This window comes from Hemicordylus capensis, chromosome 2 (genome assembly GCF_027244095.1).
Source record: "Hemicordylus capensis ecotype Gifberg chromosome 2, rHemCap1.1.pri, whole genome shotgun sequence".
In the NCBI taxonomy this organism is placed as follows: domain Eukaryota; kingdom Metazoa; phylum Chordata; class Lepidosauria; order Squamata; family Cordylidae; genus Hemicordylus; species Hemicordylus capensis.
Window position 1 is genome coordinate 99,328,363 of NC_069658.1, and position 14,513 is coordinate 99,342,875.

Here is a 14,513-nt window from a genome sequence, read left to right on the forward strand (position 1 = left end):
TCCCTGATGGGAGCAAAAGACCAAACTGAGCGATTGACCAGCATCATGTTTTGGACTAGAGACCAATTGGGATAGGCCCACAGACATCATGGTCGCTATGAACTCTTGAGCCGCACCCCCCCCCGAACCGGGTCCCAAAATGAACATTAAAGTCCCCCCCGACCAACAACCTGGGCGACTCCAATGCCAATTCAGCAACCAGGTCTGTCAGCTCAGTTAGGGACTCCAATGGGCAGTGGGGTGATTGGTACATCAGCAGAAGTCCCGGTCTATCCCTGGTCCCTAGACTTAGGTACACACATTCGGTATAGACCAAATCCCTGAAAGGGATCCTGGCAAGAGCGATGTTATTGTTATAGCCCACAGCCTCTAATCTGCTCTATCATGGAGTAACCCTCTAGGAGAAGCTGGGACCAAACTGGACCACTAGCCTCTCCCGACCAGGTCGGGAAACGGACGCAGCTGGCATATCAGCTGAAGCTGATAGAAAGCCCTCTGCCCACCGCCTCAACCTAAGATACCAGGGAGAGGTGTGGATCTAGAAGTACTCCCAGACTGCAAACCTGTTCCTTTTGGGGAAGTGTGACCCCATCTAGAACAGGGAGATCAAAATCGTCTCTGGAATTCTGACCCCGCACAATAAGTACCTCTGTCTTATCTGGATTCAGTTTCAGTTTATTTTCCCTTATTCAGCCCATTACTGCTTCCAGGCAAGCATTTAGGGAACTTATGCCATCTCCTGAAGAAGTTGACATGGAGAAGTAGATCTGGGTGTCATCAGCATACTGATAACACCCTGCTCCAAATCCCCCGATGATCTCTCTCAGTGGTTTCATGTAGATGTTAAAGAGCACTGGAGAAAGTACGGAGCCTTGAGGGACACCATACTTAAGCTTAGATTTCTAAGAGCAACAGTCTCCAATCGACACCATCTGGAATCTGTCCAAGAGGTAGGAGCGGAACCACTGTAAAACAGTGTCTCCCACCCCCAACATTCTCATTACAGAAGGATACTATGGTCAATAGTATCGAAAGCCACCAGGAGGTCCAAAAGGACCAACAGAGTCACACTTCCTCTGTCATTTCCCAATTGGAGATCATCCATCAGGCCGACCAAGGCAGTCTCCACCCCATAGCCCACCCGAAAGTCAGTTTGAAATGGGTCAAGATAATCAGTTTCCTCCAAGACCGCCTGGATCTGAGAGGCCACCACCCTCTCAATTACCTAGGTTGGAAACAGGCCTACAGTTGCTCGACTCTGAGGGATCTAATGCAGGCTTCTTAAGAAGAGGTCTGCTGATTGCCTCCTCAAGACAAGGAGGCATCCTGCCATCCATCAGAGAAGTATTTATGATTTCTACCATGCCTCCTACAACAGTCTCCCTGCTAGATAGAACAAGCCATATTGGACAAGGGTCAAGAGAACAAGTGGTGGACCTTACTGTTCCAAGCAGTTTGTCCATGTCCTCAGGAATCACAAAACTGAAACCGATCCAGTCAAACCACATAAGAGGAGTTGCTGGACACCATCGGTTCAGTCATCATATTAATTGTGGAGTCTCCATCTAAGTCAGCCCAAATCCAAGAGATTTTATCTGCAAAAAATTCTTTAAATACATCACAGCAGGTAACTGATGACTCCAAATTCTGATTCAAGGAAGGGGGGCACATACTATCCCCCTCACAACCCTGAACAACTCCACTGGACATGAATTCGGAGATGCAATATGGGCAGAAAAGAAAAGCTTCTTTGCTGCACATATTGCCTGAACATAGATCTTTAAATGTGCTCTATCTTGAAATCTGTCGGATTCGAGTTGTGTCTTTCTCCACTTGCGCTCTAGTCACCTACCTTGCCGCTTCTGCCCCCGTAGATCTTCCTTATACCAAGGGGCCAGTTTTGAAGCGGGTCAGAGGGGATGCTTAGGAGCGATCATGTTTACTGCCCTGGTGAGCATGTTATTCCAGTTTTCCACCAGTGCACCAACAGGATCACTGGCAAAGCCAACATTAAATCCCTCCAAGGCTTCTTGGAATCCTATTGGATCCAATAAACTCTTTGGGTGGATCATTCTAATAGACCCCTCGCCCCTGCAGAGGTGGAAAGTGGTTGTAAGCCTAACCTTAAGCAGATGGTGGTCCATCCATGACAACGGGGAAATTACAGGATTCCCCACCCACAGAACACCACCCCGATCAGAGTAAAATACCCAATCAAGCATGTGACCTGCAATGTGCGTAGGTCCAGAGACCACTCAGGATAGGCCCATAGCTGTCATGGCTGCTATGAACTCCTGAGCCGCCCTGGACAAATTGGTCCCGAACTGAACATTGAAGTCCTCCAGCACCAAAAGTCTGGGAGACTCCAATGTGAGTTCCACGACCAAGTCTGTGAGCTCAGTAAGGGATTCCATCGGGCAGCCAGGTGATCAGTACACCAACAGGAGTCACAATCTATCCCTGGTCCCCCAATCTATCCCTGGTCCCCAAACTTAGGTACACACATTCAATATGGTCAGATACCTTGATTGGACCCTGGTAAAAGAGAAGTTATCCTTATAGACCACAGCCATTCCACCTCCCCACCCACATCTCCTCACCTGCCCCTCTACAGAATACCCTGGAGGAAGAAGCTGGGATCACACTGGGCCACTAGTCTTCCCCAGCCAAGTCTCGGTGATACTTACCAGGTCAGCCCCTTCATCCATAATCAAATCATGGATGAACTCGGGTTTATTTTGGACCAATGTGGCATTGCAGAGCAGCAAGGTAAGGCTTTGTGAGTTGTTGGCAGTGCTCCCCAAGGTCACAGAGCTGGCAGGACACCCGGAAGGGGAGACAGCTATTAAATTTCTGACTACCCTTCCTCTGGAATGGCCTGCTGACCTGCCAACATTACTACTTCTATTCCCCACCACCACCGGGATAGATGCCCCACATTCAACAAAGGCACCCCCTTTCTCTCCATCTCTAGATGAACTCAGACACATTACAACTACTTCGACCCAATCTCACCAACAGTGAAGTGAGCAAGAATCTTCTCTAGCCATTCAAGTTAATAAGTCGGTCCCAGCCCTCAGTCCCACCTCAAAGGCCGCCCGCCCCCCTTTGGTGGCTGGCTTCGGCGGCCACCTGCAAGTGGCCTGTGCCAGTGGCTGTGCCACGGGCTGCAGCCTATTCTAATAAAGGCCAAAATATCAGAAGCTCAATGGATGTGTCTCACACCCACACCAATCAAACATTCTGTCCAGGTGCAGGTTTATTATTTAACATATTTCTATACCGCCCCAAACCTGTATCTCTGGGGGTTATAAACCCAATTAGAGTGAGCTCAGCCCCTGATGGCAAACAGGCTGAAGAAAGGAGGACAAGAGCAAACAAAAAGCCTTGGCCAAACCCTTCCTCACCCAGAGGAGAGTGGAGCATAGGATCCAGATAAGAACTCCTTACCCCCACAGCCGTCTTCCAGTCACCTTTCTCTAAGTACAGATTTACTCACTTCCTATCCCCTCTATAATCTTGACAGCCCCCCTGCCCTTGTACTGATAAAGAGCAATCCTCACCAAATTTCCCTTTACCAGTATAGCTCTGAGCTGGTCGAACCAGCTCAGTTTGAACTCGAACTGAGTCTGGTTCAATCAGGCCAAAACTGAACCGGCAAATCCAGTTTTGTACACATCCTTAATCAATTGCAGGGTTTTATGCAACTGACATGGATGCTTTTTGTTTACAGCTGCATTGTGATATGCTGTTGGGTATCGCAAAGGAGCAGAAAGTTAAACTTTCAGCTCTTCAGGATGTGGTTGATCTTCTGAGTGGGACACAGGGGAAGCATCTGCGATAGCTACTACCAGAACTGACAAAGCTGATTAAAATCAGCCTTATTACCCCTGCTTCATCATGTACATCAGAAAGGTCATTCTCATGCCTTTCTAGGATAAAGACCTTTCTGTGGTCAAGCATGGGGCAAGCCAGGCTCACACATGGCTGTTCTACATGAACATAAGGAGATAGTTCTGGAGATGAATCTTCACGTTATAGCTAATGAGTACCCAGAATGTTGGGGGCAATATGCTGAATCATTGTAAACCGCTTAGAGAGCTCCGGCTATAAAGCGGTATATAAATGTAAGTGCTCTTGCTAGTGCTAGTGCTATCCAGGCACCACCAATCAGAAGAAATACATTCAGTGTGGAATAATTCTAGAAGTGCATTGACTGAATGCATTTCTTCTCATTGGTGCTCTCTGTAGTTAGCTACTCTCCAATGCTTTAGCTATAATGAATGTGATTATGTTCTTTAACTGGCATTGTTTTAATTCTTGTAACAAGTTTCTTGATTTTTATTTTAGATGATGGGCTTCAATTTTCATCTATCTATCTATCTATCTATCTATCTATCTATCTATCTATCTATCTATCTATCTATCTATCTATCTAATCTCTAAAACCATGCGATCAGTTGTTGATGGAGGGTGGTTTCTAGCAATATAAATAAACAATACATATAGGTGAATATGCCTGTGTCTGTCCCATGCTTAGCCCCGTCCCCGCCGCAAAATTGGGCAGTCTACACCCCTGCATCTGAGTAATGCATACAATTGTGCCATTAAGTGCTTACTTATACGAATCTACTACCAATTATAAAGGGCCTTTGGTCTACAACTGAGCATCTATTAAGATACCAGGATGAATGTGATTATGTTCTTTAACTGGCATTGAATGTTTCCATTTTAATTGCATATTTCATTGCTATAATATATAGCACTCCTCCTTACGATCACAAGCAAACATCAAAGTCAGTGTGTGTGTTTTTCTTTCAAATTTCCTTCTGCTGGAATTTTTCTTTCTTGCTGCATTGATTTGCCTTCTGTTCAACCCCTGAATCTTGCAGAAGTTTTCTAGAGCGTGTTTCTGAATGCAGAGTGGGTTCAAGAAGAGTGCTGACAAGGTCTATTGGGACTGATCATTGCCCTGTATGAAATGAAAATGGACCCTGGAAGAATCTCAACACTCCCCTGTAGCTGTGTGCTGATGAGGAATATCAGAAATGGTGAGCAAGCTGTCTTTCAGGAAGTTTACACTTCTCATTGAGAAACTCTTGAAAAGTTTCCAAGGAACCCCATGATTACCTGGAACATCACTTGAAAACCATGGATCTAAGCCATAAGAGGTTTAAAAATGAATTAGCTAAGCTTTGTCTTGCTTGTGTGCTGAAGTAAATCTACCAATTCTCAATATCCTGGCTGGGATCCAAACACTGCACCTGATGTTCCACATACACATGAGAGTTTTCAGCTTCTCCTTTCTGGGAGCAACCTCCTGTGTCAGAGTTCTCTGGAGCAGCATCCCATCAGCCACTGAAAGGAAAGATTGGCTATACTCCTCCTTGTGCAGAAGTTGGATCCCAACCACAATTTGTCATTGCCCAGAGGGGACAATGCTTGGCTGGTGTAATGGCAGATTGGCAATCTTGCTAGGAACTGGATAATCTAGAATTACTGCTGAGAATGTTAGTTCATGTACTGCACCAAAAATAATGTGTGAGAAGGAATTACCTAAATAGACCCTTCCCAAGGTTTTTTTTGTTACACTCACAGGTGGTGAAAAAATGGCAGCAGGGGGTATTATAATTTCTATAAAACTTCTGTGACTTACCACTGGTTGCCTGCAGCTATCCTCAGCAGACACCTTCCACTGGCCACTGCAATTTTCCCCCATTCCCTGAATGCCCCAGGAATGGCAATATGTTGCATCATACTTGGGGCATTCTGGGAGGAGAAACCATGGTGGCTAATGGGAGCTGTCTGTACCACCACCACTGCTGCCAAAGTGACAGCAATCCATACAATACAATACAATACAATACAATACAATACAATACAATACAATACAATACATACTGCCAACCAGCAGTAAACCACCACCACCCAGCAAAATGTCCAGAAATTATCATAGCCCCTATATCATTCCCAGTATCATGTTCTCCCAAATTCATTTCACACCCCCAGTTTTTGCATTGCAAGTTGTAATCTATTCGAGAAGCTAATAACATGCTGAAGTTAAGAAGCTGGCCAGAAACTTTGTAAGGCTGATTTTTCTCAGCTCCTTGCAGAATGAAGCTGGGAATGTACCTGGGAAATGGGCTTATTTCTAGTTCTGTATACTGTACTTAAGACTTCAGAGACATTGGCCAACAATGGAGGCATATTGATGCACACTTGAGCTATATTAATCTGCATTGTAGGGCATCGAAAATAGAATAAAGGGGCTTGATATAGTTTCGGCTCTGCGTATGAGAAAGCCTGGGTGTGTCCAGTATCTTGTTGGAAGACAGCCTAGGAATTCCATATATATTGTACTGCATATTTTGTTATAGAGGAAGAGTGGGTGTGTCAGGGTACAAAGAACCTTACTCAATCCCTGTTTCTCAATTCCTGCTCAGTGGCCATTCTTCAGGTACCCCGAGTCCTCTCGGCAGGGCAGTGCCAGGAACTCAGTTTCTGCCTCCCTGTAACTCCCTTCCTGGCAAATTAATGCAGTAGAGTTATGGTTATGGTTATGGTTATGGTTATGGTTATGGTTATGGTTATGGTTATGGTTATGGTATAGTTGTGTCAGGGCTGCCATTGCTGCAACTGCCTTGGCTTGGACCTCTTCATACCAAGCCGCTCTTTTCCTTGCCCTCCCTGACTGCCCAACTCTGGCAGGATACTTATGGTGCGTATAAAACAAGGGTGTATTTGTGCCTATGCATTGGTATTGCTGCATCATTTCCATCTTGGCCAGTTTTACTTATGGCTAGCTCAGTCACAGCTGAGCTTTGGAACCCAATGCTGGGGTATAAACAAAATAGATCATATTTATAAAAGCATGGCAAAGAATAGAACCAGGGTGGGATTGTGCAGGACTATGCAGATGTGGGCAGGTTCAGTTCTCAATTATTCCACTGTGTTCTGTGGAAGAACATATGAAGGCTTCAATTTGGGACATAGTGAGGAACACAGCCTGTCCTTGATACCGGGTGGCCTGGCTTCCACTGACATGTCCCCTTCCATTAAGAGCTTAGCTAGTAAAAAACAAAAATAACAATTATGCCTGCTTTGGCTCTCACATCTTCCTGATGATGTTTTTTGCCCCATGAAGCCAGTCTGCAGTCTTAAGTATAGGGTTGCAATACTCAGCCACAGGGTCAGTGAAGGGATATACCATGCCACACTATACCTGTTGAAACAGGTATAATGTTTCCCCACTTACCACTAGTGGGAGGACCAATTCAGCAATATTTCACTCACCAGCTGCCCACATGTGATAAGGATGTGCATGCACTATGAGCACACATATCCCCCTTCCCTCCTGGTGCACCAGCGCATTTTTCCCTGACTGCAGCTGCGTGTGGGGGTGTGTGCATGTGTGAATTAGATAAACCACCTTTCTACATGTGCTGGAATTCTAGCATGTGCAGAGGCTGTGCAGTTCAGATGAACCACTGCCCCTCTGTGATTAGAATTAGGAAAGGCACATTGGCTGGAGGAATATGCATGTGGACAGCCAGTGGACAAAGTACCATCTGAATTGGCCACGTGTGAATTAAGCACAAATACAAGCACAAGTGAATTAACTGTAGAAGTGATTTAAGCACAAGTACAAATGCTGTTTTAGCAGAGACCACGGACACTTCCAGCTCTTCCTAGTGCCAGCTAGTCACTGCTTTTCTACTTGCAGTTTTAAGTAACTGCAACATTCCTTCTACAGTATAGTAGATATATAATGTTGACCCTTTTACCCTTCCTATGGCCAGACCTGCCGTTGCTGTAGCTGCCCTGGTTTGGGCCCCTTCAGTATGGTCCCCCCTGACTGCCCAACTATGGGGGAACATTTATGGACATTGTGTTCAGGTCTGTTGTACCTGGACATGCACCACTCAATAAGATGGAACAGTAGCATTAAGAACAGTCCACCCATGTGGCTATTGTGCTGCTGTACCACTGTTCTTAAAAATAAATAAATAAGATTTTCTTCCTTAATATGACAGTTTAAATGTGAAGAAAATTCATGTGGACAATGGATGGATAATGATGTTGTGTGAAACTCCCCCTCCCATAAAGAGTGAGTGAACAAAGTGTGTCAGTCCCTTACTAAACATTCCATTCCATCTGGAAGAGCCCTGTGTTTTGAAGAAATATCATTGTTGGATGTGGCAGCAGTCACAAAATCAGCAGGCAGACCATAATTAGATTATAAGCCCTCTGGGCATGAACTGAGTCACTTCTGTACACTAAATAAATGTTAAGTATAAATAGTGATGAATTCTAGTCAACTTCCTAAAGAAATATATGATGAAATCCTGACTCCATGGGGGCATATAGAAGAATGTGCCTCTTCTGTGCATGAAGGATTTCATATATAAACTCATGATATTAATGGACATTTCAGGCAGCTCATCTTCTGAGGAATTCTCATTCTCCTCCCACCAAGGACAACTTATTTTCTATATTTTGCTGAGTAACTCATTACAAGTCCAGGTTTTTTTTAATAGAACTGTGACATCAGCAGGGCCAAAATGACTTTGATTCTAGAACAGTGTTTTATTCCTTTTTCCAAACTGGCTAACAGGATGCAATATTTGATTCAAATAAAATATATGCCTGAGCAGTCCCTACAAGTCAATGGATCTAGAGCAAATGGCTTGCAAAAATAGAATGTGCCTGTTTAGCTTTTGCCACAGCTCAATGGAATCTTTTGGAAGAAACTATGTGAAAAAAGGCATCTTTTGTGCTCTTTTGCATTTAGTAACTGAATCCACAATGGGTTTGGTTTTGTTACATGGCAATTCCTTAAACAAAATAGAGATTTTCTATTCTATTATCAATAGTCTTTTTATTTCATTATTGGTGGGTTAGTCATTACCTAAATTCCTCTTTATTCTATGAATAAGACTTTCAGTTTGTCTGCAGGGGTAGTGGAGACAGCAGAGGTCAAAATGTGCCTCTGGGGTTCGCAAAGTGGGGCACCTTGTATCTCTATAGGAAAGCTTACAAGGAACGGAGCAGCCTGGATCGAGAGATTTATTTTTAATCGCCTAATAGACAGGCTAAGAACAAAGCCATTGACCAGCCAAGCACATTTGGTCAATTGATAGCCTTAATATAAGCTAACTATATTTAAGAGTAAGGATAGAAAAAGTGACTCATTACTCTTCATGGGCACATTGGCACTTCAGTTCGTACTAGCCCTGACAAATTGAAAACTGTTGTGATACGAGGCAACATTCCCTTAAGCCCCAGAGAGGACTTATTCCGAGGAAACTTTGATACAGATAGGTATGAACACACCATCCTCTAAGGCAACATCATGCCCCTCGTTCCTCCATTAGCTTAAACAGGGCAGCATCTATCTGACTCTAGCTACTGCCTGTCCTGTAGCAGGGACGACGCATTATTTTCACAGATTTCTGGAGAGAGCGGGGCAAGGTAAAGGAATAATAATAATAGTATAAAAAAGGAGAGCCTAGCATAGTCATCTCTCTCTCTCTCTCTCTCTCCCCCACGTTACTTTGACTGACAGTTCAGCCTCTCCACTCTCCTTCTCCCCGACCTTCCCATTCTCCCTGCCTGTCTGAGTGTTCCACTGCCTCCCATTGGCTCGCTCAGAGGGGTCCTGTAGCTCAGCGAGGAAGGCTTCCTAGCAAAGACAAGCAGGGGGAGGAGGAAAAGGGGTGGCGATGTCTAGCATATTCGTCTTCCATTGGCTTGACGTCATGGCCCCACGTTGGTTCCTAAGCAGGCAATTGGCTGCTAGCCCCTCCTTTTCATCTCTAGGGGTGGGGCCAAGAGGCTGGTTAGCTCGAGGAGTGTGAAACCGCGTGTTAATGTAACCAGCGCGGGCGGATACATTGTGTCCCGTTTATTGAGATCCCGCCGCCGCCGCCGATCTGGGTTGTGTGTCCCGTGGAGTTTTCTTATTACGCGTTGCTTTTGTTTCCATGGAAGAAAAATCCTTGTGATTATTTGGGGGGCGGGGGGAGATCGCCTTCTCCCCACCCCCGCCTGGATGTTTCCTCGAGGGATCCTGGAAAGAACTTTGGCCCGGGATTGAGCGAGCCGGAAAGAGAGAAAGAAAGAAAAGGTGGAGGGGAAAGAAGAGGCCTCGAGCAGACTGCCTAGGATGCTGCTTTTCCTACTGCGTGTTTTTCTTACTGGGCTCTAGTGTGGAGATCGCCTCGCGCTGTCCGATGCGCTGCGGGCCTAGAGAGGCAACGCTGGGGTTACTGCAAGGGGGAGCCGTCCCTTGAGTTTTGCCCCGTCTGCAGGGGGTGGGTAACGTACGGGAGGGGGAAGAGAGACCGAAGGGGTTATCTTTTTTTCTTTTCTTCCTATGCAACTCTCTGGATGAGAAGAAGCGGTGGGGATTTGCCTCTCGTTTTCTTTCCTGAGTCAGGTTGCTTTTTGCACAGCGATTTAACTCTTCCCCACCCCCTCGATTTCCTTCCCCGTGTCCCGAGTGTGACCTGTGGTCTTACGCCAGGCGCTGGGAGCAACGCGGCCCTTTGTAGTGGGACCCCCTCGCTTTGAGATCGAGCCCCTCCGCCGGACTGGGCACTTGACTTAGTTGGATTTCCCTCTTGGATCGAGGAGGCAAAGCGGGGGGAAAGAGTCGTCACCGCCGCTTTCTGGTCTTACAAGTGCGTCGTGCAAGTTCTAAGCTGGCCAAGTCAGAAGGGATTATTTACTGAGAGAGAGGCGGGCACCGCCAGCAACAAGGAAGGATCCGTCCCAGCCCAGACCTCGCCTGAGGCCCCTCTGCTCATCCAGATCCCGCCGGTGACTTTTCCTTTCCTCTCCCCCAAAGCCGACAACAAAGGAAGCGACTGCCACGGGCTGGAAGGAGGCGACGGTGGGAGGATGATCCTGCAGCTCAGCCGAGAGACGGAGTAGCGCATTCCCAGCCCCCGGGTTGCCCCTCGTCTGTTTTGTTTTCTCGGGATCTAAAGTTTGGGGATCAGTCGAGAATTGAGCTGCAAAGGAGCAAAATAGCGGCGGCGGCAGCCAGAGCCATGTTCCCTCAGAGCCGGCATCCCGTAAGTGAACCTCTCCTTCCTTGTGCCCCTGCGGGATGGGAAGCCCTCGGCTCCGACTTTCCCTGTGCGAGGAGGGCCTGTCCTGCTTGCTTTTTGCAGTCTGCTGCACACCCCTTCTCGTTGCGCTGAGTGAACACTTGAAATAGGGAGGAGGAGGAGGAGGAGGCATCCCCGCCACACAGGAAAGGCCCGGGAAACGCCGAGTATTTCTGTTCCCCTAGCAGGGGCTGTTGTAAAGTCTCCATGCCCTTCGCTTGGCCCACCTCCCGTCGTAGGGAGTCTACTCCTTTGTTTACTCTTGGACTTGTTTGTCTACCAACCTACAATGGCGGGGAGGGGTTGTCTGCCTCTGTTCCTCTCGGCTTTCCAGCTCGAAAGGCAGCTAGTCGTGAGCTGACCACACTCCCCTTACGTCTTGAAATGAAAGCGCTGCTGAAGTTTCTTGAAGCGGCCTTGGTGTGTGGCAGTATCTTGCCCCTGAGAATGTGCCAAGTGGGTTATTTTCAAGGAGCTTTTTTAAAAAGGAGAAGGGGAGGTCAAAGCATCAGGCCCAGGGGGTCTCCCGAGGAACCCTCCGGGGATGTTTAATGCCTGCTCTGCTTCCTAGGTGCAGCGTGCCCTCAGTCATACCATGTGGCAGTCCTCTGTCCATAGTACTTGCAGGGGTGGGGGTGTATGTGAGGTGGTGCTAGAGGGTTGGCAAAAGTTGCCAGGTTCAAAGTAGGCTTGTTGGCCGAATAGCTTGACTTCATTCCTTGTCTAAAGCAGTTTCTTGATAACTTCACTTCCTCCCCCATCTCCAGACGCCACACCAGGCTGCAGGGCAGCCCTTTAAGTTCACCATCCCAGAGTCTCTGGACCGAATCAAAGAGGAGTTCCAGTTCCTCCAAGCTCAGTATCACAGGTGAGTGCAGCCAGTACACTTCAGTGACCACTGCTTTCCTGTGCTCTTTTAAAGCTCTGTCAGTCTTCTGTGTTGGGGGTTTCAGGGAGCTCCAGAGCATGCTGGTTCAGTGGGGTGTGTTTTGCTTCCTCAAAATGTACTTTGTCTCTGTGCCCAGGTGGTGGCGTGTGGAGTCAGTTTAAGGCCTGTCACTCACTTTATTTAAAAAGAAAAGTGTGTGTGTGTGGGGGGGGGGGGGTGGAGACCATTGTCTTTATTTGTATATTTTGCTGCTGTTCAGGTGAATGTCTCTCTCCCCAGAATGTGCTTTCAGAGCTTCACAGGAACTGTCAATATTTGTTCTGGAACTTTATAAAAGAGTCAGAGTTGACATTTGGTCAGCCGGTGTTCCTGTCCTCATATCCCTGCATTCCACTTCTAAATGACTGAAAAATTGGTTAGAACTTTATTGCTCTGAAAACATAGGTGTTGGGTTACAGGAATTTGTCATCACTGCAAGTCATGCCTTTGTGCTTTATTTTTCCACCTCTTCACAAAATACTGCTTGAACATTTTAGCTTGATCCTGTGCATGTTCACTCGGATGTAAGTCTCACTACATTGAGTGACACTCCCAACTAAATTTGCATGGGATTGTAGCCAAGGGGGCAGGTGAGTTATCTGCATGCTTATGAAGAGGAATTTAGGTTGTTCTTAAGTATATTTGGAAATCACTCCGATTGCTATTAATGCAATACTTGCAAGCAAACATACTGTTAATGTATCATCTTCATTTGTAACCACACACACAAAATGAGATCAAGTCCTATAAAGCTTCAGCACTTTGTACACTGTCTTAACTCAAAAGATCAAACTACATGCAAATAGCAATGTTGTAAAATTATAGGAGCTGTTCAGGTATTTTTAGCATACCGCTGCAAATAATCAAAGCAGCAAAACTCAGTTGCTTGAATTTTCTAAAAGATTTTAGCAGGCCTTTGTTTTGAGATAATTTACTTTAGCTGTAATCCCAACTGTGGCAGTTTTATAAGTTTCCACTGGAGCTAATTCCATGTAAATGCATTTCAGGCATAACTGCTTGATCCTGGGCCTGCGTACTTCAAGATAAATCCCAATGTGTTTAATGAAGCTTACTCACAAGTATGTGTGCATATTTACTTGGAAGTAAACCCCTCTGTGTTCAGTGGTATTTGCTTTTAAGTAAATGTGCAAGGGATTATAGCCCCAGGCTTCAATCCAATGCACATGTACCTGGAAGTAAGCCTTGAAACTTCTTTTTGAGTAAACATGCATAGGATTGCATTATAATCTTTGTTTACTTTCAGTTGAAAGGGGTATAAGCATGTAAGTATAAGCTTGTTAAGCATTTAAGTGATGTCAAATGTGCACTGTAATCTCTTAATGAAATTGTACTGTGGAAATTGTTGTAGAATGGCATCTGTATATTTATTTATTTTATTTTTATTTGGGGGGAAGCCTTAACCTAACTGAGTTTGCCTCAAAGAATACTTATGTATTGTCTAACCCTGCAAACTGAGCAAAAAGGTACCTTTCTAAGTGATGAGTTCCTTATATTTAGCATCCAGTCCCAGCACAGCATCTCTCCAGTGGCTGTTGCTGGTGTCTATCTTATGTTTCTTTTAGATAGTGGACCCTTTGGGGATGGGGCACCATCTGATTGATTTATTAATTATTTTTCTATGTAAACTGCTTTGAAAACTTTGGTTGAAAAGTGGTATACAAATAGCAGTTGTAGTAGTTCTAGGTGATATAGACTTGTTCACTTAAAAAAAAACAACAACAACCCTCTGTAATCCAATACTATGTTAAACATATGCTTCTAGTCCTTTTGTATATAATGTTAGGCCTTTATAGCTATTTTAAAGTAATTGCTTAGAAGTTCTAAAGAGCATAGCTGCAATTACTCTTCTAAACTTTAGTATTTGATCTTGTGAGGGAGGTTACTTTTCTAAATCACACACTGGCAAGGTTTCTAGAATTGTACATTACTGAAGTATGTAACAATCCATTGTTTGCCATTATAGGCATGGTTTTGATATACTGTCTGAATAAATGTGTGTTTAATTTGATCCAAGTAGCTATTATGTACTCTGCATATTCCAGCTTGGTTTCCTATATTAAAACAGTATGCAAAAGCTTCTCAGTATTTACACTGTGATATCTTATGACAGTTTCCCAAACTGGTTTCTCTTCAGTGTGCAAATAGAAGCAAATGCTTGAAGTGAGTGACATACTTAAGAATACTTGTTTTTATCTTCCTAGCCTTAAATTGGAATGTGAGAAGCTGGCAAGTGAAAAGACAGAAATGCAGAGGCACTACGTGATGGTAAATACAACCTTTGGTGCTTATTTGTTTTGATAAAGCATTGCTATCTTACGTTTGTTTCTAACAGATTTTTTTTCCTTCAATTGCAGTATTATGAAATGTCATATGGATTAAATATTGAAATGCACAAACAGGTAAGATTACTACAAAAGCCATAACATAACAATTTCCAGTGTGTGTTGATA

At 45.1% G+C, this 14,513-nt stretch overlaps 1 protein-coding gene across 2 annotated transcripts in view; it reads left to right on the forward strand.

Annotated features, from left to right (window-relative positions):
* Positions 1-9,841: 9,841 nt before the first annotated feature.
* Positions 9,842-14,513, forward strand: part of LOC128346268 (transducin-like enhancer protein 1) — a 98,050-nt gene continuing 93,378 nt past the window's right edge. For both annotated transcript variants that reach the window (XM_053299390.1, XM_053299391.1), the window contains exons 1-4: positions 9,842-11,078; positions 11,882-11,982; positions 14,265-14,328; positions 14,418-14,462. In XM_053299390.1, coding sequence (XP_053155365.1) covers positions 11,055-11,078; positions 11,882-11,982; positions 14,265-14,328; positions 14,418-14,462 — 234 coding nt within the window. In that variant the 5' untranslated portion in view covers positions 9,842-11,054. The remainder of the gene's footprint in view (positions 11,079-11,881; positions 11,983-14,264; positions 14,329-14,417; positions 14,463-14,513) is intronic.